At 35.1% G+C, this 23,250-nt stretch overlaps 3 protein-coding genes and 1 long non-coding RNA gene across 5 annotated transcripts; 2 read left to right on the top strand and 2 right to left on the bottom strand.

Annotated features, from left to right (window-relative positions):
- The first annotated feature begins 641 nt into the window (after positions 1-641).
- LOC143612532 (succinate dehydrogenase [ubiquinone] iron-sulfur subunit 2, mitochondrial-like) lies at positions 642-2,773 on the top strand. The gene is made up of 2 exons (XM_077086497.1): positions 642-1,270; positions 2,388-2,773. The coding sequence occupies exons 1-2, from the start codon at positions 642-644 to the stop codon at positions 2,551-2,553; spliced, it is 795 nt and encodes a 264-aa protein (XP_076942612.1). The 3' UTR covers positions 2,554-2,773.
- Positions 2,774-6,804: 4,031 nt separating this feature from the next.
- On the top strand, positions 6,805-10,510 carry LOC143612536 (cystinosin homolog). 2 transcript variants are annotated; one of them, XM_077086500.1, is made up of 8 exons: positions 6,805-6,900; positions 8,099-8,231; positions 8,952-9,041; positions 9,198-9,322; positions 9,436-9,478; positions 9,580-9,697; positions 9,780-9,829; positions 10,257-10,510. In XM_077086500.1, exons 3-8 carry the CDS (start codon positions 8,952-8,954, stop codon positions 10,386-10,388), a joined length of 558 nt encoding a protein of 185 aa, XP_076942615.1. In that variant the 5' UTR covers positions 6,805-6,900; positions 8,099-8,231; the 3' UTR covers positions 10,389-10,510. The 2 variants fall into 2 exon arrangements, with proteins under 2 accessions (XP_076942615.1, XP_076942613.1); XM_077086498.1 differs by having other exon boundaries at positions 6,805-6,926.
- A 3,103-nt stretch (positions 10,511-13,613) lies between these two features.
- On the bottom strand, positions 13,614-16,271 carry LOC143612544 (uncharacterized). The gene is made up of 6 exons (XM_077086503.1): positions 16,148-16,271; positions 15,152-15,655; positions 14,722-15,069; positions 14,103-14,165; positions 13,921-14,022; positions 13,614-13,814 (listed from the first exon to the last, which is right to left on the bottom strand). The coding sequence occupies exons 1-6, from the start codon at positions 16,217-16,219 to the stop codon at positions 13,614-13,616; spliced, it is 1,290 nt and encodes a 429-aa protein (XP_076942618.1). The 5' UTR covers positions 16,220-16,271.
- On the bottom strand, positions 14,246-14,637 carry LOC143612538 (uncharacterized). The gene is made up of 3 exons (XR_013149959.1): positions 14,583-14,637; positions 14,431-14,505; positions 14,246-14,345 (listed from the first exon to the last, which is right to left on the bottom strand). It is a non-coding gene; the product is annotated as an uncharacterized LOC143612538 (long non-coding RNA).
- Positions 16,272-23,250: the final 6,979 nt, after the last annotated feature.

Raw genomic sequence — 23,250 nt, 5'->3', positions numbered from 1 at the left:
AAGCAGATGGGAGTCTTGATCGTTACAAAGCTCGGTTGGTATGTAATGGAAAATCGCAAACTGTTGGCATTGATTGTACAGAAACATTTAGCCCGGTGGTAAAACCAGCTACCATACGTACGGTTCTCACACTAGCTATCTCGAAATCATGGATGTTAAAAATGCATTCTTGCATGGTACGTTACAAGAAACGGTTTTCATGCAACAACACCCGGGTTTACGAACCTGGCCCTACCAAACCATGTGTGACGACTAATGTAGAGGCGACGAGAGTTAGTAAGAGGACAAATAAGAAATTTGAATTTTGGATGAATATATTTGGAATCTCTCTCTTAAAAAGGGGACATTTTGAGAACTTTCTTATTTTTCAGCAAACATGGCGGGGAGACAACGAGCTTTGAGCTAACATGACGGTGAGACGGCGAGTTTTGAGCTGACATGGTGTAAAGACGACGAGTTAAGAAAATGTCGTCTCGAACTCCTAACATGGGAACAATTGCATCTTAGTAAAAGGACAAATATAGACATATTTAGAATCTATATGTAGAAAAGGGACATTTTGGTAATTTTCCATTTCAAAAAAACCACCACATCAACCCTGATCGTATTCCATTCCGTGGGTCTCTTCCATTCCACCACCAATGGCAACCGGTCTAGTCCGCCGAGCCTTCTCCCGGGCCCACTCATCTCCGGCGTCAAAATTCTTACTCTCCCGAGCCCACACCTCCGAACCCACCACCCAATCCACCCACAACTTCCAAATCTACCGCTGGAACCCAGACACCCCACAGAAACCCGAGCTCAAAACCTACCAGATCGACCTCAACGACTGCGGCCCCATGGTTCTCGACGCCCTGATCAAGATCAAGAGCGAGGTGGACCCCACGCTAACGTTCCGTAGGTCTTGCCGTGAGGGCATTTGCGGGTCCTGTGCGATGAACATTGACGGATGTAACGGACTCGCGTGTCTGACCAAGATTCCGTCGGGAGGTGACACGATGATCACGCCGTTGCCGCACATGTTTGTGATTAAGGATCTGGTGGTGGATATGACCAACTTTTATAATCAGTATAAGAGTATTGAGCCCTGGTTGAAGCGGAAGTCGCCGAGTTCGGATGGGAAGGAGGTTTTGCAGAGTAAGAAGGATCGGGCCAAGCTGGATGGGATGTATGAGTGTATTTTGTGTTCTTGTTGTAGCACTTCGTGCCCGAGTTATTGGTGGAATCCCGAGTCGTATCTTGGTCCGGCTGCGCTTCTTCACGCCAATCGGTATATTATTCGTTGTCGCTTCGGTTATTATTTGTGTTTTAAAAGTAGTGAAAATAGTGAGAACCAATCTGCTGTTATTATTAGGTTTATTATTATAGGTGTTTGCTGCTATTTTTTGTTCGTATTTGCTAATTTTCGATTATAAGACGTTACAAGTATTTGCTGATTATATTTTGTTGTTATTATTAGATTTTTCTTTTGCTGTCATAAGTATTTGCTAGTATTATTTAGTTCTTGATTTTGATTTTTTTTTTGTAATTTTTAGGTTTTTTTCTTTGTTATTATAAATTATTGTTTATGTAGATTGGTATTGTTTCTTACATTCTTGTTTTTTTATAAATTGGTATTATTTCCTACGTTCTCATGTTAAGATTAAAATGTACATGAATCTTCCCTTATATATATACATATATGTATATATATACTAGTTGCTGGTAATTCCGAAACATATTAACAAGTCGGTCAATGTTGGTTAAGTTTCCTAATTCGAGCTAGGATTTTGTAATGTATAGGCTAAGGGTTACATTTGAATGTGTAAGAGGTAGAGTGTGTTTGGTTTGACTAAAAAGCACCTGTTAATGGTTCATGAAGCCTTTTAATGGCTAAGCTTTAGAGACCTACTGAATGGTTTAGAGGCTACCTTTATTGATTCAGAACAAGATTGCCAATTGCCAAACATCCACTTAGTCTATATAAACCGAGTTATGGCTAGACACAGTAAGCAACTGAGTTAGGGTTTAGTATAAGAAAGGTGATCGTAATCAATGTTTTTGAGTTATATTGCCTTGATAATAATATTGGGATTTATCCGGTATATTCTTCTTGTGTATTTGTATTGATTCAGTTCTTATTTGTTCATGTTTTTAGATCTCATAATTATGCATGAATTGCAGTTTAATAGTATGCACAGCATAGGATCAATTCTTTAGATTTCAGAACCTTGTTTTTCTGCACACTGAATTCTACTTATGAAAATTGATCATGGGTACACTGTTTATAAGCATTGGCGTCAATCGTCATACTTTTGCTTATATAAATTCTGTTGTATATTGCTTTTTTGATGCATTTACGTGTACATGTAATCGAATGTAACGAGTGCATTTGTTACTTTGATCAGGTGGATTATGGACAGTCGTGATGAATATACAAAAGAGCGTCTTGATGCTGTGAACGACGAGTTCAAGTTGTATCGCTGTCATACGATTTTGAACTGTGCGCGTGCGTGCCCTAAGGGGTTGAACCCTGGGAAGCAAATCCAGAACATCAAGAGCCTTCAAACCTAAGTGTTTGTTTTCTTCTTTCCAGTTTGATTTAGTTTTTATAGGGGAAGTGATGATTGTCATTCCTATTTCATCCTGGGACTATGTTAGAACATGCTTGCAAGTGGTTTTGTTGTTGACAATAATTGGTGAACAAGGTTGTATTTTGCACATTACTTCTGTTTCTATGATCAGGATCTTTGAATAATGTAATGTCGGCTGACATCAGTCGGAAAACATTTGTGTGCGATCAAGAATGAGATAAAATTGCTGTAAGAGCCGGCTTGTGTCCGTGGATGTTAAACCTATTAGTTTGATGATTATAGTTAAAATTGCAATATACATAAATCTTTCGGTAATGTTTTCGCAAACATAAATTAGGGCGAAAAGAGTTGCAGTGTTTTCTAAATGTACTATTATAGGGTTTGTAGGGTTGAGTAAAGGCCAACAAAAATGAGAAGAGAAGCCATAGTAGATTAAGATGTGTCAAGTGGGGACCAAAGGTAAAAGGGTATAAAAGTAATACTATATATTTTCTCTTTTCACATGTAAGTCACATACTCACATGTCAATTCCCCCATCATTTTCAAGCGTTCATAACTTTTTCATGCAACATTATTTCTTTTAAACAATTTTCACCATAATAACAAGCGTTTTTTTTATCTTTAATATGAGTATGAATTTGTTATATAAAAATTTTAAAAAAAATTACGTCATTGTGTCTTTCTGTTTATCATTGTGTTTTTTTCGTCATTGTGTTTTTCAAATCATCATTGTGTTTTTTTAAATGCTAATAATACGGTTGTGTAATAATAAATAATATGTAAATATAATGATAAAATAACAACAAATTATCTAATACATAAAACACAATGATGAATACTTATTACACAATTACATGAAACGTAAAACACAGTGATAAATGTATATAACACAATGACCTGAAACGTAAAACACAATGGTGAATACATATAACATAATGACCTGAAACGTAAAACACAATGGAAACTACATATTACGCAATGACATGAACGTAATACACAATGATAAGTAGAAAGACAAATGATGAGCACAAAGATACAATGACAACAAACAGTCACAATGACGTAATCTTTGTTTTAACTCTTTAATATGAGTATTAATCAATAACACAATAACCAAAATCTATAACACAATATATAGAAACACCCAATTAAAAATCATAATGAACAACCAATAACACAATATAAAAAACCCACTAATTTTTTTATTTTTATATAAATAACAATATGATACTCATATTAAAGATAAAAAAACGCTTGTTATTACGGTGAATTTAAAAAAAAAAATAATATTGCATGAAAAAGTTATGGACATTTTAAAATGATGGGAGAATTGATATATGTCTTGCATGTGAAAAGAGAAAGTCAACAAAAGTAGGTTATTACATTTATGCCATTCTTATCAATTTATTTTCTTAAATTAATCTCCACCATTCAAATATAAGACGAATGGATTAGATTTATTCTTACTATTCTCATTTTTGTTGTCCTTTGTATTTTAAGTTTACCATACTATTATAATGTGAAAATGTTATAAAAATGTGTGTTAAAGAATAGAAAAGACAGAATCAATTCTTGAACATGAGTGTACGTACCTAGAGCTTCGATGGTTTGAGTCGAATTGATATTTTGCTTATAACCAATCATGATTTGTAACCTTATGAAGTGAACCATTGTGTTGGTTCGAGCGATCGAACCATGGTCTAATGGTTCTAGCAAAAAACTGAGCGATAGGATCCTAATAGAAACTACGCAAAGAAAGCATATCATTGTGCCTATTATACCACATATGTATAAGCTCATAACTGGGATACTTTTACTGGTCAAGAAATCATTGGATAGCATCTTTAAAAAGACGGCATTAATGATTAGAGGTATAAAGTTTGAGGATGTCAAGTGTGTTTAGTGTGTGATAAAGAGCCAAGAGGTATACACTCATTGCACCTAATGATTCATTGTCAGGCTTGTTAAGCGGGTATGGTTTATCATTCATGCATAGATAAAGTTACCCATTTCATCATCTTTTTGATTCGGTTAAAGAGATATTGGAGTATCCACTTAAATATAAGCATAACAGGTGGGGTGTGAGGTGATTCAAGCAATTTTGGTTGGTTGATTTAAAGTGCAAGCAGTGGCATTATCTTCAAAGCCGCCTAAAAATAGGGATATTGGATTTCAATAATCCGAACTTTGGCTTATTGGCTGATATTAATCCCAAATTAAGAAATTCCCTAGGTTAATCCCAACTTTCATCATATTGGCCTTCATCGAGTCTTTTCCTAACGGAGATTAACCCGGTTAGTTTTAGGGTTAAAAATGTCACTTCTCAAAGTTCGGGGGGAGGGGGAGCAAATGAAAAGGTAATTAAACTTCAAAACCCACTGCCGCCAACATCGTCTCGTGACTGCCACCGCCGCCGCCGCCATCACCACTATATATTAATTAATAATAATATAAATTTTCAAACTCTTTTCATAAACCTATAATCTGCATAGTGGTGGTCTATAAAGTGGTAGTGGCGGCGGTGGCAGGACGATCATGGCGGGACGATTGTGGCGGTGGTGGCGGTGGAGACGACAGTGGGTTTTGAAGTTTAATTACCCGTTTTCAATCCCCCCCCCCAACTTGGAGAAATAACTTTTTTTACCATAAAGTTAACCGGGTTAGTCTTTGTTAGGAAAAGACTTGATGGAGGCCAATAGAATGAAATTTGGGATTAACCGAATAAATTTATTAAATTAGGATTAATATCGGCCAATACCCCAAAATACGGAGTATTAAATTCCAAATCCCGTTAATCACAAGAGCAAAAGATAATTTGGATAGATAGAAATGATGCAAGAATACATTTTTTATTAGGGTTGTTATATACAAACATTATCCCCATGGTGTGTGAATAATGCTATACGGCTCGTATATGGCCTATACGAGTTGTACATGCCTAACTTATTAACATGCATACGGAGGTGACAGTGTGGCAGCTTTTTACAGTCTATTCTATACGAGCTGTATAGACCCTATAGGAGTCGTATAGATATTCTTGCTCGTATAGACCCTATACAGGATCTATACAACTCATATAGACAATATGTCAGCTGTACTTTGACCAGATATTTATAATTATTTTATGGTCTATACGAGCCGTATAGATGGTATATGACCCGTACAGGCCAAGTATCAGTTTTTCTTGCTCCAACCATTTAAGATTTGTGTGTTGCTCTGTAAGATAATACCATAAGTTGTTTGGCTTATTGTAACATTGGGATATAAGCCTAAAACATGATAGATTTGTGTGATGATTTATGATTTCCTATAGACTCTATACGAGTCTTATAGCCTAAAACTTGGATGTTATTTTTAATATTTTGTAATTTTTAAAAAATCTAAAAAAAAAACTATGTGAGTCAAACAGACTCTATACCAGTCGTATAGCCCTATACGGCTCGTATAGGGGCTATACGATACAAATAAATGAAAACTGACACTCCTGACCGAAAATGACTTGACACTACACCTATACGAGTCGTATAGGCCATACACGACTCGTATAAGCCCTCCTGGTGTTTGAATAACCTCTTTAGTGTATGAATAACCAAAGCCTCTTATTAGATTGCCCGCTATGGGCGCTATACGGAGGGCGCGGAGAACGCGAAACACCATCGCGGGGCGCCGTCGGTGCGGGCGTAGAGGGAAGAACGATTGTCTGAACGATGGACGCGGAGGAGAGAAGGGTGGGCCCTCTCTTTCTTCATCTCTCTCTCTCTCACACACACACACACACATATATATATATATTGGGGGCGCCCAAGGGGCATTAACCATAGTGAGCGGGCTTCGATACCCCGTTTTCTACGAGACGATGACGTGACATGGTGGATGGGCTTCGATGCCCATAGAAGATAACCTTATCGGTTTTCGTGTTTTGGAGTTTCATAGTCCCCCCCTTGGTTATGAAACCGTATTCATTCACTCTTTTATCTTATCCCGCACTGTTTTCAACCAACTCCACGTGTCTCCACGCAATTGGACTCCACCTTACCTATCTTAACAGGTCCTTCCCACACCGGATCCCTACCTCCATCCATCCATCCATTATAATTATATATATTCCACCATACGCCAATCCACCATTATTTAAAAGCAACCAACTTTTTTTTTTTTTTTTTTCCAACTTTAATCTCCCACCGAATAAAAACCAACACACTCTCTTCTCTGTGTCTGCGTGCGTTGAAGCATGGGATCATCATGGAATTCAACGGAGATGGAGGTTATTTCGAACATATTCGGATGGATTGCCTTCTGCTCTTGGTCTATCAGCTTCTATCCGCAAGTCATATTGAATTTCAAAAGAAAAAGGTAATTGATAATTGAAACTCAATTCATTAACTTACTTCAATATCTTTTCATTATTTATTTTATTTTATTAAAAGGTTTTTTTTGTTAAACTAGCTTGACGGCCGTGCACCGGGTAATTGATTAAAATAAAATAATATTTAACAATTAAGCGAAATAAAAAGACAATAAACTTATCATACGAGACTACTGCAGTTATATACAAGTGTTTAAAACAACTTTTTATTTATTTTATTTTTAGAACGAAACTCTCCAAATTTGCGGAGGCCGATGCCCCCACTGTATATTCTGACTATGCTGTCTTGACCGGCCCACACTAGTTTCAAAGTTTGGCTTGGGCGATGTCCGGAAAACCATACCGCCGACCGCCACTTATCAGTCGTTGTGCCACCACAAGAGCAGGACTCTTTGGTGTAACACACGGTGGTACGAAAACCCGGGTAGGCTCAGGATTCAAACTGACTACCTTTGCTCAAGTCCTAGCTCAAATCTATCATTGCCAATATCCATCCAAATGTAACACAAGTGGAATTCGAACTTGAGTCTCCACCGGAGAACACAAGCCTCCTACCACTAGGCCACAATTGGGGGGATTTTAACCTCCTATCACTAGGCTACAAGTGGGGGATTTCAGTTTAAAACAACTGAAGTATTCTTTAAAGCTATTTTTGTTCTTCAAATTAGTATTCAATTAACAAATAAATGGTAATGATAGATTTTAGATTTGGTTTGTTTTTAAGTTGTGAGGATTAATGCCATAGTGACAAGTGGCAAAGCATTGTAGGTTTTTATTAGAGACTTCAGAGTATATATAGATTTTAATACTAAGAGTTAAATTGATATGAAATTTTTTAATTTAAAATTGTAACAGGTTTTATACATTTTTTCTTTTGTAAAAATGTAAATTAACATGTGAAAACAAAATTTAAAGAATATAAAACTTTCGGGTTAAATGGGTCGTGTTCGAGTCAACCCGTGAATATACATGTCGTGTTCGGGTTCACGCGTCTAACACAATTTTCGGGTTCAAGTTGTGTTCGGGTTCATGTCAAATTTTCTAGTTCGTGGTCGGGCCGGACTTGTCAACCCGTGAACATGACCATTTAACACCCTTAGTTTCCATCCAATTGTTAAAAGTTACTCTGTTAAATCTGTAATTTGATTGAAACCTGCAGTGTGGTGGGGTTGAATTTTGATTTCGTGGTGCTGAATTTGACAAAACATTCGTCGTATTTGATATACAACGCTTCTGTGTTCTTTAGCTCCGCTGTTCAGCGTCAGTATCACCAGAAATACGGATTCGATGAGGTAATTATCTATACACAATGTTCAATTGACAGTAACATGAATTTGTGCTTGTTCGAAGCTTTAAACTAGGGTTAGAATTGGACAGTAATTTCTGTATTTAGGTAGGATGGAATCGCTTTTAAATAAGCCTGTAAACGAACCGAACGTTCAGTGAACTGTTCGTGAACTGCTCAGCTGGAAGTTCGCTTATGTTCGTTCATTTAATAAACGAACGAACATGGACAAAAAATTGTGTTCATTTAACTAAATAAACGAACATGAAAACATGTTTCATTCGGGCATATATGTTTATGAACGTTCGTTTACATATTAATAGAAGTAATTAAATATTGTTTGTATATTTTACAAATTATATCACCCTAATAGGTTTATATTTGTTCGCATGTGTTCATTTACGTATGTTCATTTATGTTTGTGAACTGTTCGTTTAGATTTTAAATGAACGAGAGCATAAAGGAACACAAACTTGTTCATTTTTTAAACGAACGACCATGAACACATATATTTTTCCGATTAAGTGTTTGCGTATTTTAAAGTTAAATGAAAGAACACAAACATGTCTTTGTTCGTTTGGTTCGTTTACAGGCCTTGTTTTATAATTGGGGCATTTTAGAATCAAATTTAAACCCTAAAATGCTGTGTTGTGCTTTGCATTACTTCAGATTAGGCTTCCAGTAATTTCTGTATCTTATGTATGGTCTCACTTACTTGCATATGCAGATGATACCTGTAGCAGCAAATGATGTTGCTTTCTCCATTCATGCGGTTGTGTTAACCGCATTCACTTTATTTCAGATAGCTATCTATGATGTAAGTATCCATTGATTGTTCTTATATATCTCATACCAGATAACTAACAAGCATGCCTGATATAAAGTGACTGTTGATGATCACTCGATATTATGTATTCAAGTAGAGCTTGAACTAACCCTATTTCGTTTCTAACCATTATAATCAATTTTGTAGCGTGGAGGTCAGAAGGTCTCCAAGACTAGCATCTCTATACTCTCGGTAGCCTGGTTAACTATTATTATCTGCGTGTTCATAGCCATACCTAATCATTCTTGGCTTTGGTTGGTTTCCTGCTTTAGGTATGATCCATTTTGGATTATGTACCTCATTTCATTCTCGTTATCACCAATCGATTAAATGCATATTTGAACAAAACTGGTGGATCATAACTTACTCAACTTGCAAATTGCAGCACATTACAGGTTGTCATGACAGTAATCAAGTATATACCCCAAGTAAGTATCTTTCTATGACTCGGGTTGCTAATTTCAAGATTCATTTCATTTTATTAAAGATGGAGTTTGAGCTTTATATTATCAATTTTTAATATATTCAGGCTGTTATGAACTTCCAAAGGAAGAGCACAGTTGGATTTAGTATTGGCAACATACTGCTTGATCTGATTGGAGGATTAGCAAATTATGGGCAAATGGCTGTTCAATCTATAGATCAAAGTATGTCCTGTTTAACTGTTTTTATGCATATTCACATTCAAAAGCTGAGGCTTATATGCTTCATTTTACTTGTATTTCTCAGATTCATGGGTGAACTTCTATGGGAATATAGGCAAAACATTGCTTTCTTTGGTACGCGACTTTCATCCTAAAAGTATATCAATATAGATTATGTTCTAAGTCTCCTTAAGGAGTAAAATTTCAAGCGCCAGAGCCGGCCGGGGCACTTAATTTGGGGGCACAAATTTTTTATTATATATATATATATATATATATATTTATATCTTTTTTTATTTTAATTTTTATTTTTAGGTACAAATCTTAATCCTCTTATTAGATTGGGCCCAGTCTTTTTTTACCCATAATCCATTTGAAATATTGGGCCTACGTGTCTTTTTATTTCTTTACCCGTTAGGGCCTACGGACATTTTTATTTTGGTTCGGCCGAGGCATTTAAATTCTCGGAGACGGCTCTGTCAAACGCTTACTAAAAGTGAAGCAGGTCAAAGAAATTTTGTATAGATTTTGCATTAATGTTTAGTATATATGTTGTTTTCAGGTGTCTGTCTTCTTTGACCTCTTGTTCATCTTGCAACATTATGTGCTCTACCCTGAGTGGAAGGCAGCGAAATCACCAAGTCCAGACTTGGTGAGTCAGGAACCACTTGTTACATCTTCTGAAGAGGCATGAATCCAACATTAGCTTGATTTTAATTAAAAAACTGATACCATTCTGCTTACAAAAATATTATGAAACAATCAAATGCACATATGTTCAATGGTTCTTAGTTCTTACTATCGCATGGTTGTACTTTGCTCGCTCTTTTGATAATTGATATATTACAGGAATTAATACAGTTTATCGTCCATGATTTCCATGTTTATTTCAGCTGTTTTAGTTCTGTATCGTTACACTTTGGGTGGTGACCTTATACCCGATTTCCTAACTGTAATGGTGAGCTACTGCATATAGCTTACGGTTTGAGATTGCAGCCCTACCGTTTTGTTTGGTGGTGTTTCTGTATCTAAACTTAGGGGCTTAGGGCCGTCCAAACCGCTCGCCACTCGCTCAAAAACTGCTCGGAAAATACTCGCTCGTTTTTTGCTTGATTGTAAACGAGCCGCTCGGCTCGGTTCGGTGCGGCTCGGTTTGGCTCGAATATTTTTAGTTATATATGAACATGTATATAAATATATAGACGACAAACATAAAATATAAGTATACAAAGTTTTAAACCCTTTTAAATTTTTCCTATTCCGTCAATTTTATAGTTTTATTAATTTGATTCAAGTTTTCAGAATACTAAAAGTTTGTTTATATGCTCATTATATCTCACTTCAAACTTATTTCTTTTATAAATTTACAACCTATTATACGTTTGTCTAAAACTAAAATTCGTTTACAAAATATATTATTTATAGCCTTGAAACTTGTTTCTTATTGAAAATTGTAAAGTGAAAAAGAAATAAATAATGCTCAAAATCGCTCGATGTTCGATCGAAAAATTCTTGATTTGATTTTGGCTCATTTTGTTTTTCACCCGGTCCGAATTCAGCCGTTTGGTTCGGTTGTAAACGAGCCAAGCAACGAGCAAGCGGTCGCTCGGTTCAGCTCGTGAAAAGCCCTATCTAAACTGGTGGTGTTAGAATCATTCTACAGCATATACTCTCTTAACAAAAAGAAACTATTTAATTACTATTTTATTAAATAAGTTGTTATGACCTTAACAAAATAGACCCACAATTGAAGTTAGGCTGTCATCTTGGCCAATAAGCACACTTTAAATAAAAAAATAATAATAAGAATAATAAGAATAAGAACCATCTTGCGTATCAACTTCACAAATCGTCTTCAATATTTGTAAAGATGGTGGATTCTGCTTCAACGATGGGCTTGTTCGCTAAGGCGCCCACAAAGCCAACAAACCGGTCAAAATTCACTGGGAAATGTCGAAAGCCACGGTGCAATGGTTGCCATCTTCACCCGGTTTGCAAGTCAAAGGCCAAGACAAAAGGTGCCATGAAGCTTAGATCGATTGATCATGAAAACGAGTTGAGTAAATATTCGTTTGGAACTTCGGCCACGGGGGTTTTGGCTTATTTGGCCGACGGTGGTGGTTATGATTATGATCATGATTATGATTACAAGGATAGAGTAGAAGAAACTTATAACTATAGTTATGGTTATGATTATGATTATGACGACGAAAGTAGTCATGACATTGACTATGATGTTGACGTCGGTTACACGGATGACGATGATGAGACCATGAGCTTTTGTGATGTGGGATTATGTTGGGGACACGAAGATGGGAATGACGATGATGGATGGTACTTGGTGGGTGGACAAATGTTGTAAATTCAAATTCTTTTATAGATCATTATGTTCTAATTATTCATGATGAATGTGGGTTTGATTCAAGTTATTGTTGTTACTTGTTAAGTATGATGATGTATATTATTATTATTTGTGTTATTTGAATAAAGTTGTGTCAACTCTTGTTGTGCACTTATTTCCCACCTCAAAACTTATCTCCTACACGTTAATAATAATATTTGTTAAGGTTGTGGAACATGCTTCAATACTTAATGCACAAAGGGACCCACAAGATTAGATGGTAAGTAACTTAGAATTTAATACAAAAATAAAAAATAAAAACTAATAATTTGATTAAACTGGCCACCTTACACGTTACAATATCTAATTTGTCGGTGTAAGTGTTATGCATAGATAGAGGTGCCCAAATAGGATTTTTCAAATACTCGATTTCAGGTATGGAATCGGGTTCGGATATGAACGGTTATTGGCAATACCCGGGTCGGCTTCAGGTCCAGGTCTGGGTATTGTCTCTAAAAACATACCCTATGCATCGGGTTGGGGTCGGGTATAAAGCCGGATATTCTAAAACCGGGTATTTGAATACCCTATTTCCGGGTATCCCTATTTTTGGGTTTTTTTGGGGGCTTTTTTCCGAGTATTTTTCGGGTATAGATTGGATTTTTTAAGAGGTTGTACTTTTTAGGGTATTTTCAGGTAATTTCGGATATAGATCCGGCATTTGAAAAACCCAGTTTCGGTATTGGAGAAACCAGGTTCCAGGTATGGACCGGTTTCGGTTTTCGGGTATAAATCGGGTCTGGTTCCGTAACCCACGAGTAGGGTCGGGTACTATTTCGGGTATTAAACAAACCGGTTCCAGGTATTTTTTTACGGGTCTTGTTCGGGTTCGGTTTTTTTTTTCACCTGTATGTATAGATTATAATTTCCCTCATATCATCTGTTCTCCAAAATGTGATGATTTAGCCATAGCAAATTGATACAAATCAAAATGGATACTCTAATAGAACCCGCTAACTTAAAACGAGTCCCAATTGATAAACACTGGCGGCAACCATTATATGTCGTCGCCACCATCATCATTGCTGCAACAATTGCACCGTCAGCGTGACACCACCATTAAGACTCGCTTGCCTCTGCCTCACCTTTTGTAACTTTTTAACTAAACCGACCCCATTTCAACTTCAAACCAATTTGGTCAAAGCCCATGTTGACCAGAATTCATTTTTTGATCTGATCCAAACTGATACCTTTTAAAACAGCTCATTCTGATACAAGCCTACTTTTGGCTAGAACCCGTTTCAGCCTACCCATTACCAGACGACTTGTTATATTCTGAGACATGCTTTAAAATCTACAAAATAAACAGACCCTGATAAACGAAAACCATAAACCGACTTTTCTCAAACAAGCCTTGAGGCTATTTCCCAAGTACAACAAATGTTGCCTTCATACTTAAATGCTTGCAGTGGCAAATACAAACGAATAATAATAATCCCTAAAAACATGGATCAGCAAATAATATGCACAGAAACTGAATCTCAACTAGAAGTTGAATCGCAATAATTGGCCTAAAGATCAATTCTGAATATTTGGAGAAATATTCTCATGGTTTATCCTTCTTGCTAATGAAGCCAGAGGATGATTATTTGGGTTTTGATCATTAGTTTTCCAAAGTCTTCTAGAAGATTTCTTGACCGAAGAAATCGAAGATGGCTGTGAGATTGTCGTGGGAAGTTTTTGTGCAGGCGTTAGCGACCTTAACTTAGCTTGTGGAGTCTGCAAAAGGAACACGACGCGGCCAATTAAAATATATACCTATATTATTATATAAATAATTGGACAATAGGTGATTCGGGTCAACCCGACCTGACTTGTTACATACCTTCTTAATTGGGCTTTTTGGCTCGTTATAGAAGCTAGGTAGTGGTCGAGCTTTAAAGCAAAAGCTTTGTCGTAGTCTTCTGAATTCGGTCTCTGCTTTCTCCTGCAACATAAGTTGCATTAGTCAAATGTTTAAATTCTTCAGAAATGAAATAATAAAAAATAGAAAGTGGAAATAAGAACCTTCAATGTCGTTTGCAGCTGCACTTTCTGTGCTTCTTTTTCATTAAATTTCTCTTCTAATTTCTGAAAGTGATCAAATGCATATAACACAAATTAACAAACAGGACCGACAGTTTCATTAAAAGAAAAATGCAAAATTTTGCCTGTTTTCTTCGTGCGGCTCGTTCCTCTGTTCTCAAGGTGAACGGAGATGACACAGTTGGCGATTGTAGCTTGTTTCTATACGCACTCAAGGACTTTGAACTATCGGTACACAAATAAGCAAAAAAAATACAAAAATTAGATATGTATCAGCCCATATGAGGCAAGAACTTAAGTATCAACTTACACAGCTGAGAAAAAGGGCCATTTTTGACCAGGTGTTTTGCTTCCAGCAGCTGAAGGATGAACAGGTGTTTCCATCCTTCAAAATGTATAAAAACCTAAAAGGTTAAATTTTATAAAAACAATGAATTTCACAAAATAATTTTAATCATTTACCTTTGTTTTACAGAAGGGGTTGCTAACTGTTGCTTATTCACAACATTTGTAACCTGCAACACAAGATTAATTAACATAAGTTTTAGCTAAATAAAGAAATCATAACAATATTATTCAGGATTAATATTAATATCAATACCTTAGAAGGCGTTGCAGAGCGTTTGGGCGTGGAATGAGCACTTGGACCAAGTTTTGTTCTTTCAGTCTTCCGAACCACTTGGGTGTTTAGCTTGCAAGGTTCTTTAACTGAACCGGATTTCATCAACGTGTACAGGGATCTCGGGGCTGATTTCTTTTGATCAATGGACTCGATTGTGTTTGAGTTTTTGGTTCTTGGAGTGACCATGTTTTCTTTCCTGGAATGCATAGAAGCTGCATATTTTGCTGGTGACTGTTTTTTGCCAACTGATGTTGACCTAAATGAAGGCACAGCTGGTTTCCTTCTGATCTTTGGCTGCAAAACTTCTTGGTCTGTGTTTAATTTTGACTGCAGCAGAATCAAACACATCAGTTTACAAATTGTTTCATAAAGAATCAAATAATGTGTGTTATGAAGTAATGAGTATAACCTTCAACAATGGTCTTCCCATTTGAGATGTTCTACTATCCTCTGAAACAGACACAGAAGGAGAAACATCATCTTCAAGATTCCGAGTATTATTTAACAATTCTTTGTTCTTCGCATCAGCAGCAACTACAGTCTTCTCAATTAGGGGTTCAACCAAATTGACAGTTGAACTATAATCAGCAGCATCTTGAGTTATGATCTGCTGTTCCTCACTGAACACAGTTGCTTGTGAATCACAAACTCTTTCTTCAATCTGGGATTTGGCTTTCTCTTGTTCAGCAGCAGCCGCAGCTGCAGCTGCTGCAGCCGCCTTTTGAGGGGCGACTTTCTTGTAATGAGCTTCAAAGAATGCCTTCTTCTGGGCAACAGATCCAGGTTGGGCATAACTCTTGGCTTCTTCAACATATCGCCTATGAGGAAAAGCTGACCATTTATCCCAAGCTAATGACTCCGATGCGAACCTCCCAAATGACACCGAATCTCCAAGAGCATGTACATGGGATCCCTGCAAAATTAGACCCAATCAACACCAGAAACACCAAATTCTCAAAAGGAAACAATTCACTGGAGCATTTCAACAAAGGGGGTGTTCGGGATTCCTTATTTTACCTCCTTATGACTTATTTAAGTCATAAGTTATAAGTTACCAAGTAGTAACTTTATGACACATACACTCACAAAACCTAACTTTCCCAAACGCCTTATAACTTATAACCTATAAGTTATAAGCTATAGGGAGGTAAAATAAGGAATCCCAAACACCCCCAAACACTCGGTACACAAATAAAACTTATACAAAAAACCAATTCATTGAAGCATTTCAACGAACACTTAGAACACACATATAAGTTAAAAACACAATTCAATTTAACTCATTGAAGCATTTCAACAAACACTTGGTGGGCGAAAACATGTTCCGCAGCAATTAAACTCATTGAAGCATTTCAACAAACAGTTGGTGGTCAATAATATAAACCCACAATTTATCTACACTTACATGGCTATTAGATTCACTGGGTATGCCCGAAGGAAACGATACAGAATGCATGAGACATGTCGATTCTCCCATGTCGATCGAAGCCGAAACACAGAGGAAAAAAACAACCCTGAAAGTAAAATAGATGAAGTGGGTAATCTTCCCGTTACAAGATATCAACAGCCCATTACTTAAAATTTGAAATTCAAATGAAAAAGTCGTCTGCAAATGACTTCTTTTTGAGGTTGCAATTGGGTCCTACTTGTTTGAAAATGGAGTAATTAATAATAAGGGTTTATCTGAGTAACGTTCATCTGTTTTAAAACAATATTTAACTAAAAAAGGCTCGCAAACTCCAAAGCTATTCAATTTTAAATTCCATACTTCACATTCCAATATCCCTTTTCTTTCTATACAAGGGACTAGCTTTTATCATCGTATTATAGAGTTATTTTATATTATTCGTTTATAATATTTATATATTTTTTTAATTTTAATTTTATCTATTACAAGGAATTAATAATATACATAGGATTTGACGATGAAATAGTTTCACAAATAAATGAGATTTTATAACTTGATTTAAAAGTTATCTGGGTTTGATGAGACCCATGACCCGCTTATTTGTTTAACTATAAAATTGTTTCTTAATTATAAATAATATCTTTTTTAAAAAATTGAATTTGTCTAGGTTTGTGCAAGAGACCTCTTCGAAGTTTGATCAGATTAAGGCAGGAATGAAAGCTGCTCAAGACCGTCAAAAGTCATATGTTGATAGGCGGCAACGACCAATTGAGTTTAACTTTGGTGACAACGCGATGCTTAAGGTCTCGCGTTGAAATGAATTATTTGTTTCAGAATGAGATGAAAGTTAAGTCCAATGTACATTGGACTGCTTAAGAGTACATTGGACTGCTTAAGATAATAGAACATGTAGGTAGATAGCTTATAAGCTTGAGTTGCCTGGTGAGTTGGATGGGATCCACTCCACTTTACAAGTTTCTCATTTGAGAAAATGTGTTTCTTATTTGAGAAAATGTCTAGCTGATTGACACATCTCTCAATGCCTTTAGAAGACATTGAGGTGGATGAGCAGTTAGACCATGCTGAGCAACAGGTGGAGATAGTTGATAGGAAAGAGAAGCAACTTCATCACAAGGTCATTCCTTTGTTAATGTGATATGAAAACACTGCAAGGGATCGGACGCCATGGAAAGTAGAGGACGAGATGCAAAATACCTGTTATTGTGTAGTGATGGTTAGGTTTCAGGGACGAAACCTCTTTTAAGAAGGGTAAACTTATAACATCCGACTTTTATCAATAACAAATAAATGAATTTTTTTAAAGTTATGCGTTATTATTTATTTTATTTAAATAATAATAATTTGGGTGATAAACTTAGAAATTAAAACATGGACTCAAGTAGGGATGGTTCTTTCTTCGGGCCGAACCGGGCCGCGGCCCCACCATCATTTTCGTTTATTAGTGTATTTTTACCGAAAAAATCTCAAAAAATTATATTTATTAAGTCCGGCCCAACCATGTTGTTTGAGTCTGGCCCATCCATATTATCTGAACCCGGGCCAGCCAAGAAAGGTTAAGAAAATAAAGCCCAGTTATAAGGGAATTATTGTTATGAATAATAATTATTATGGTTATCAACACCTAAAATAGATTTGACTTCTGCTCTAAGTTTTCTCATTCTTATATAATATTCTATTGTATCTCATTGTATTCTACAATTGATTAATGAAATCTCTATATTTCTCCCTACATCTCTTTCTCTTATGTTAGAGCTATTAGGCTTGTTTCACAACTCGTTATCAGCACGAAGCTGTTGATGAAGTTATGACGATCAAAGTTGCTTTAAGAGATTCGTTCATCACGTTGGATCATTATTTTCCAAAGCCTGGAGACAAATCACTTGTATCCAGTAACCAGGTACGTATTTAATTTACGCTTAAATCATTGGTGGTTATGACGATCAAAGTTCCTTAAGAGATTCGTTCATCACGTTGGATCATTATTTTCCAAAGCCTGGAGACAAATCACTTGTATCCAGTAACCAGGTACGTTTTTAATTTACGCTTAAATCATTGGTGGTTAATTTAAATATTTGTTGTCAATATTAATTGTGGTTTTATTTAGAGTTCAGTAAGATATCAATTACTTAATCACCAACTATGTGGTTGCTAACTCATTATAATATTGGTATTTATTGTTTGACGTAACTGAGAATTATTAATGTTATTAACAGTTTGCAAAATTAAAGTATAAATCAAGGTTCTTCTTGATTGTTGACGAAAAGCAAATTACATAAATCGATGAAGTTTTTTTCATCTAATTAACCATCAACTATGATATTTTAATGATTTTGATATGCCCGCTCTTTGTTGTTTAATTATCGAGTAGTAATGAAACTGTTATAAATAAATATATGATTCTTTAATTATTCTTTTGACTAATAATTTTCATTCACTCCAACTTTAACGTGCATGTTAAAAAGCTATATTTGCGTTATATTTTCCCTCTATATTTATACAATTAACTGGCCCTATTTAAATGCATATAATTATAGAAAACAATATATTATTTAAGTGCGTCAAATGCATATTATATAAGAATATGATTTTTCCTCTTATTTAATATTGAATTTCCTTATTTTGTCACGCATATTCTAGGAAAATTTAAATTTATTATAAAGCATAGGTAAGATTATGTTATAGTTTTTAATTAAGGTGAATCTCTTATCTATCAATATATAGTTTCGATAGAATAAATTCCTCTTGTTGTTTATGCACTTTTTAATTTTGCTTTAGTAAACATTAATATTAAAACGTTATTTATTATAAAACAAAAAAAATCATGGCTAATAAATTGGATATTCTTTTATTAACTGAGTTTTATAAGCTAAGTTTGTGGGTTTATAAATTGAAGATTTATTTTTGCAAACTAAGTTTTGGTTTGATACAAAGATTGGGAAGTGAAATATATACCTCAAATTTGTTAAATCCTTTTGTTATAACCTTGTTTTACTGGTGACAAATTTTGGAGTTATGTGAAAATCCACAAATTATCTAATATTATTATTTCTCTAATTAGATTGAATTGTTAAATTGTAATTTGTTTATGCCAAATTGGTATGATCATATTGGGTTTTTAGTAATATTAATTATTATCTTTTTATGATGAAATTCCAATTAATACTTGAAAAGTTCAAACGATTTTATCATAAGTATTGCTTAGAATTATAGAAGTTGTATGATAGATCAATATGTTGATATAATAAAGTTTGATAATATGGGTAACATTCCTTGATTCTCGTTAATTAGTTGGTATAAAGACATCAAAATTGTGCGGACATGAGTAAAATAAAATGGAATAGATTTGGTTTTTATTTCTTATACAATTTTATATTCATATTTCGTTGAGATTTTTTTTTACATATAATGAGAAATTAAATTCATTTCTTTAGCAATGATTTTGTGCATACTTTGATTACCAATAAAGTAGTTTAAAAGTAGATGATATACCATGTATATTAATACATTAATTTGATTGTTAGTGATGACAAGTTGATTTCTAAAGCTTCATTAAAACTTGTTTATATTGTAATCTATTAATGTAATAAAAAACTTGACTTTTGTGTTCAGTATACTCTATATGTTATATGCTATTTATATAGTGAGCATTTTTAAGCAAGTTTCGTTTGTTATATTATCACTCTAATGAAGAAGTATAAATATGCTTTGATAAACATATAAAGTGTCATCATTCCAAAATCTTATTACTGAAGGTTATAAAATAGTTTGATAAGCTTACATAGTTACATGGCTCGGACATGTAATTACTTCTCAATCAATGTTATGAGAAGACCATCCATAATGAAAAAACTGGATAACACAATTTTGTTTGTCACACCTTAATTATGTTTTTGAAGTAGCATATCATTAAAAGAGAATAAAATATTTGAAGTGATCTTGTATCTATCTCTAGAAAAATAATAAAATCATGAAGCTTGTCTGGTTTACTCCATTCCCAATGTGAATGCGATTATATAGTACTTGTTACGTATATCATTATCACGGATAAACTTGAGCAAAGTGTAATGACGATCATGCTAATGGTAAGATCGACCATGTGAAAGATATTCATGTTAATAATAATGAGATCGACCACTAGAAGTGGCATAGATATTGATCATATATGAGAATAAATTATGGAAATATAAAAGTGAAATCACATGATCAGTTGAGAAGATGATATAATGTTCTCTAATAAATATAGTCATGTATTAAAGAAGCTGTCACAACCCCGACCCCTATACCTCGGGAGGGGAGCCGTGAACGTTGAGTGGTGGTATCGATGTTTATTAAAATAATTTGCAGCGGAATATTTCATCAGAATCGTAGTTAGGAAAATTAATCAGAGTATAAAGACCATAATTCTTATTTCATAAACTGGGATAAAAACCCACTTTTTTTATACAAACATAAGTTTTATAGGGATAATCCCTAATTTACAAAACACGTTTCTTTATTCTGGTGACAAGCCACTTATTTAAGCTGAAAGCCCGCAGACATCATTCCTTTGTCTCTAACAAGTCACCTGAAACATGTTTAAAAATATTTGATCAACAGGAAATACTGGTGAGTACATTCATTTATAAATGACACATTTTACAGTTACAACATTAAGATGTTTTTACATCTGCCTGCTTACAAATTACCGAGAGGTACTTGTCACTCGACCGTATCTGTGACTGTGGTCATATTACTTATTGGCTAACACTTGTCCAATAAGTAACGTGTAATAGCCCAATAGGCAAGCCTTGTATACAAAACCCCCCACAATACCAGTAGTAACCGTCCCGTAAGTCTACAGAAACTTAATCACTGTAATGTAGTTTAAATCTTTTGAAAATATTTAAACTATCCGTCATGAGTTTGATGGTTTTGGAAAAGCATCATGACAGTGTTGGAAAATCAATTGTCTCACGCAAATGTGAGTTATGCAAAAATTTCGAATGTCTCACCTTGCAAGTTTATATTTAACAAGCCTTCTGATGTTAAGCACCTAGATTAAGCACAATGTAGTATATCTATATTAGTATAAACCCATAATTATAACGATAATCACGAGACATGAAACTTTACACGATGGCACAATGTCATACCTTGTTAAGGTAGAGCTTTTGGATTCGTGTATAAGTTCCTTTCGATCGAAGAGGTACCGTTACAACTACTCGGGTATAATATCAACCTTATATAAGAAATATGAGAGAAAGTATGATTTCTGGACGGATGTGTCCAGGTTCTCCGCAATTATAGCAAACACGGGTTTCTTTTCTTCTACACTCTTCATCTGTATGACCAGCCATCTTGCAGTAGTTGCAGAATTTGGTCTTTTTAAAAGCACATCTTCCTGAATGCCTCTTTCTGCAGACCTTACAGAAAGGCTGACCATAGGATTGCCCTGTCCCTTTCTTTCGGAATTCTTGAGAAATCTTCTAGGCTAAATCCTTCTTTTTGTTTTCTTCCTGTGTTTGGATTAATCCGTCTGTCATGGTATTGGCTAGTTCAACTGCTTCCTCAATAGTTTGAGGTCTAGCCGATTTTACCAGGTCACGGATTTCACTTACTAATCCTTAAAAATAACGAGAAATTAGTACTGTTTCTGGCGAAGCCAGAGTCGGTACCATTCTTGCATATTTAAAGAATTTTTTCGTATACTCACGACATTTCACACCTTCCATCTTGTGGTTCAAGAACATAGTAGCAATATTTTCTCTTTCATGTGGAGGACAAAATTTTCTTTCTACTATTTCTTTGAATTCACCCCAGGTCATAATGTAAACTATGTTGCTTCCTTTTGCTTGGAGGATTGTATTCCACCATTCTAATGCTTCATTAATAAAGAGATTAGAAGCATATAATATCTTATCTTCTTCAGCACATTTATTGATTCTTATCACAGCTTGTGTCTTTTCTAACCAGCGTAGTGCTGAAATAGCTCATTCATTTCCAGAAATTTCGGTTGGCTTACAAGCCAAGAAATCTTTGTAAGTATAACCATTAGTTTTTAACTTTTTAGGTTGTTTATTTTTATTTCCTCCATTCACACTATTACTAGCTTCAATGTCAGATTTTCGTTTATTGCTCTCGGTTTTATCTCTAATGGCAGTTACTGGTTGTCTAATAGCTGCAACAATTTGTGGGATTGCTTCAGCAATACTTTGAGCTATCATATCGTCAATAGCATTCATATTCAAAGCATTTTCTTGATTGGAATTTTCATGATTATTTTCACGGTTTTTAACAGAAATTTGATTTGACATCTGAATTTCAAACAAGAAGGAATGTTAATATCATAATTAAATAATAAAATAAGCAAGGTATTATCCACACATAAGCACAAAACATGTTAACACATAGGCACACATATGCGTCACTATATTCTATATCTAATCTATATATATGCATCACTATATTTTATACATACACACCATATTTTTTTTACAAAGAGGAAATTACGATAATTAACATATATATATATAATATTATTTATATTATATATAGGGTTCTTTATCGTAAAATCGCCGGATCATGCTATCCCCGATGTTTCTCAGTCGATTGGCGGTTTCATTAAGTTCTTCCCCATAATGACGGAGTTGTGTGGTCAGCTCCGGTGTCATCGTGGGGTAGTTGGCAGTTTCCAGCTGGAATGGTGCGTACGGGTTTGTGGTCATTGTGTGGAATTGCCAATCGTTTGTCCACCATTCTTCAAGCTGAGATTGGTTTATGAGGTCATCAGGGGGAAGCGAGTTTTCTTGGTTTTGGTTTGGGTTGGTCGAGGTTCCTGCTCCCATGTTGTTAATTATTGGTTGGAAGAACTCACACTGATCTAGGCAGTGGCCTAACCTTTCTTCCATGGGAAGTTCAGCGATTGGTTGTGTTGGAGGGGGTTGTGGTTCAGTTGATGGTTGAATTTGTGGTTGTGGTTTTGGTTTTGGAATCATAAATTTTCTTTTTTGTTTTCTCATTCCTTTTCTCCAGTCCATATATCGTTTTCTTCTTTTTGATTGATTTTGGGTTGAAGTCGAGGACTGGGCAGTGAATACCAT

Source organism: Bidens hawaiensis, unplaced genomic scaffold, assembly GCF_021521415.1.
Source record: "Bidens hawaiensis isolate Kalapana, Puna unplaced genomic scaffold, B.hawaiensis_p1.1 tig00034742_1, whole genome shotgun sequence".
Taxonomy (NCBI): Eukaryota; Viridiplantae; Streptophyta; class Magnoliopsida; order Asterales; family Asteraceae; genus Bidens; species Bidens hawaiensis.
This window is presented reverse-complemented; position numbering and strand designations above follow the sequence as displayed.

What these genes read in the sequence shown, in the direction of transcription:
- LOC143612544 (XM_077086503.1), bottom strand. Translation starts at nt 16,219, where the DNA reads ATGGGAGAATCGACATGTCTCATGCATTCTGTATCGTTTCCTTCGGGC. An exon ending in CCAGTGAATCTAATAGCCAT is followed by an intron (nt 15,656 to 16,147) that starts GTAAGTGTAGAT and finishes CTAATTTTGCAG; the next exon opens with GGATCCCATGTACATGCTCT. An exon ending in CAAAAAGCCCAATTAAGAAG is followed by an intron (nt 13,815 to 13,920) that starts GTATGTAACAAG and finishes TTCCTTTTGCAG; the next exon opens with ACTCCACAAGCTAAGTTAAG.
- LOC143612532 (XM_077086497.1), top strand. Translation starts at nt 642, where the DNA reads ATGGCAACCGGTCTAGTCCGCCGAGCCTTCTCCCGGGCCCACTCATCT. An exon ending in GCGCTTCTTCACGCCAATCG is followed by an intron (nt 1,271 to 2,387) that starts GTATATTATTCG and finishes TACTTTGATCAG; the next exon opens with GTGGATTATGGACAGTCGTG.
- LOC143612536 (XM_077086498.1), top strand. Translation starts at nt 6,805, where the DNA reads ATGGGATCATCATGGAATTCAACGGAGATGGAGGTTATTTCGAACATA. An exon ending in TTCAGATAGCTATCTATGAT is followed by an intron (nt 9,042 to 9,197) that starts GTAAGTATCCAT and finishes TCAATTTTGTAG; the next exon opens with CGTGGAGGTCAGAAGGTCTC. An exon ending in TGTTCAATCTATAGATCAAA is followed by an intron (nt 9,698 to 9,779) that starts GTATGTCCTGTT and finishes TGTATTTCTCAG; the next exon opens with ATTCATGGGTGAACTTCTAT.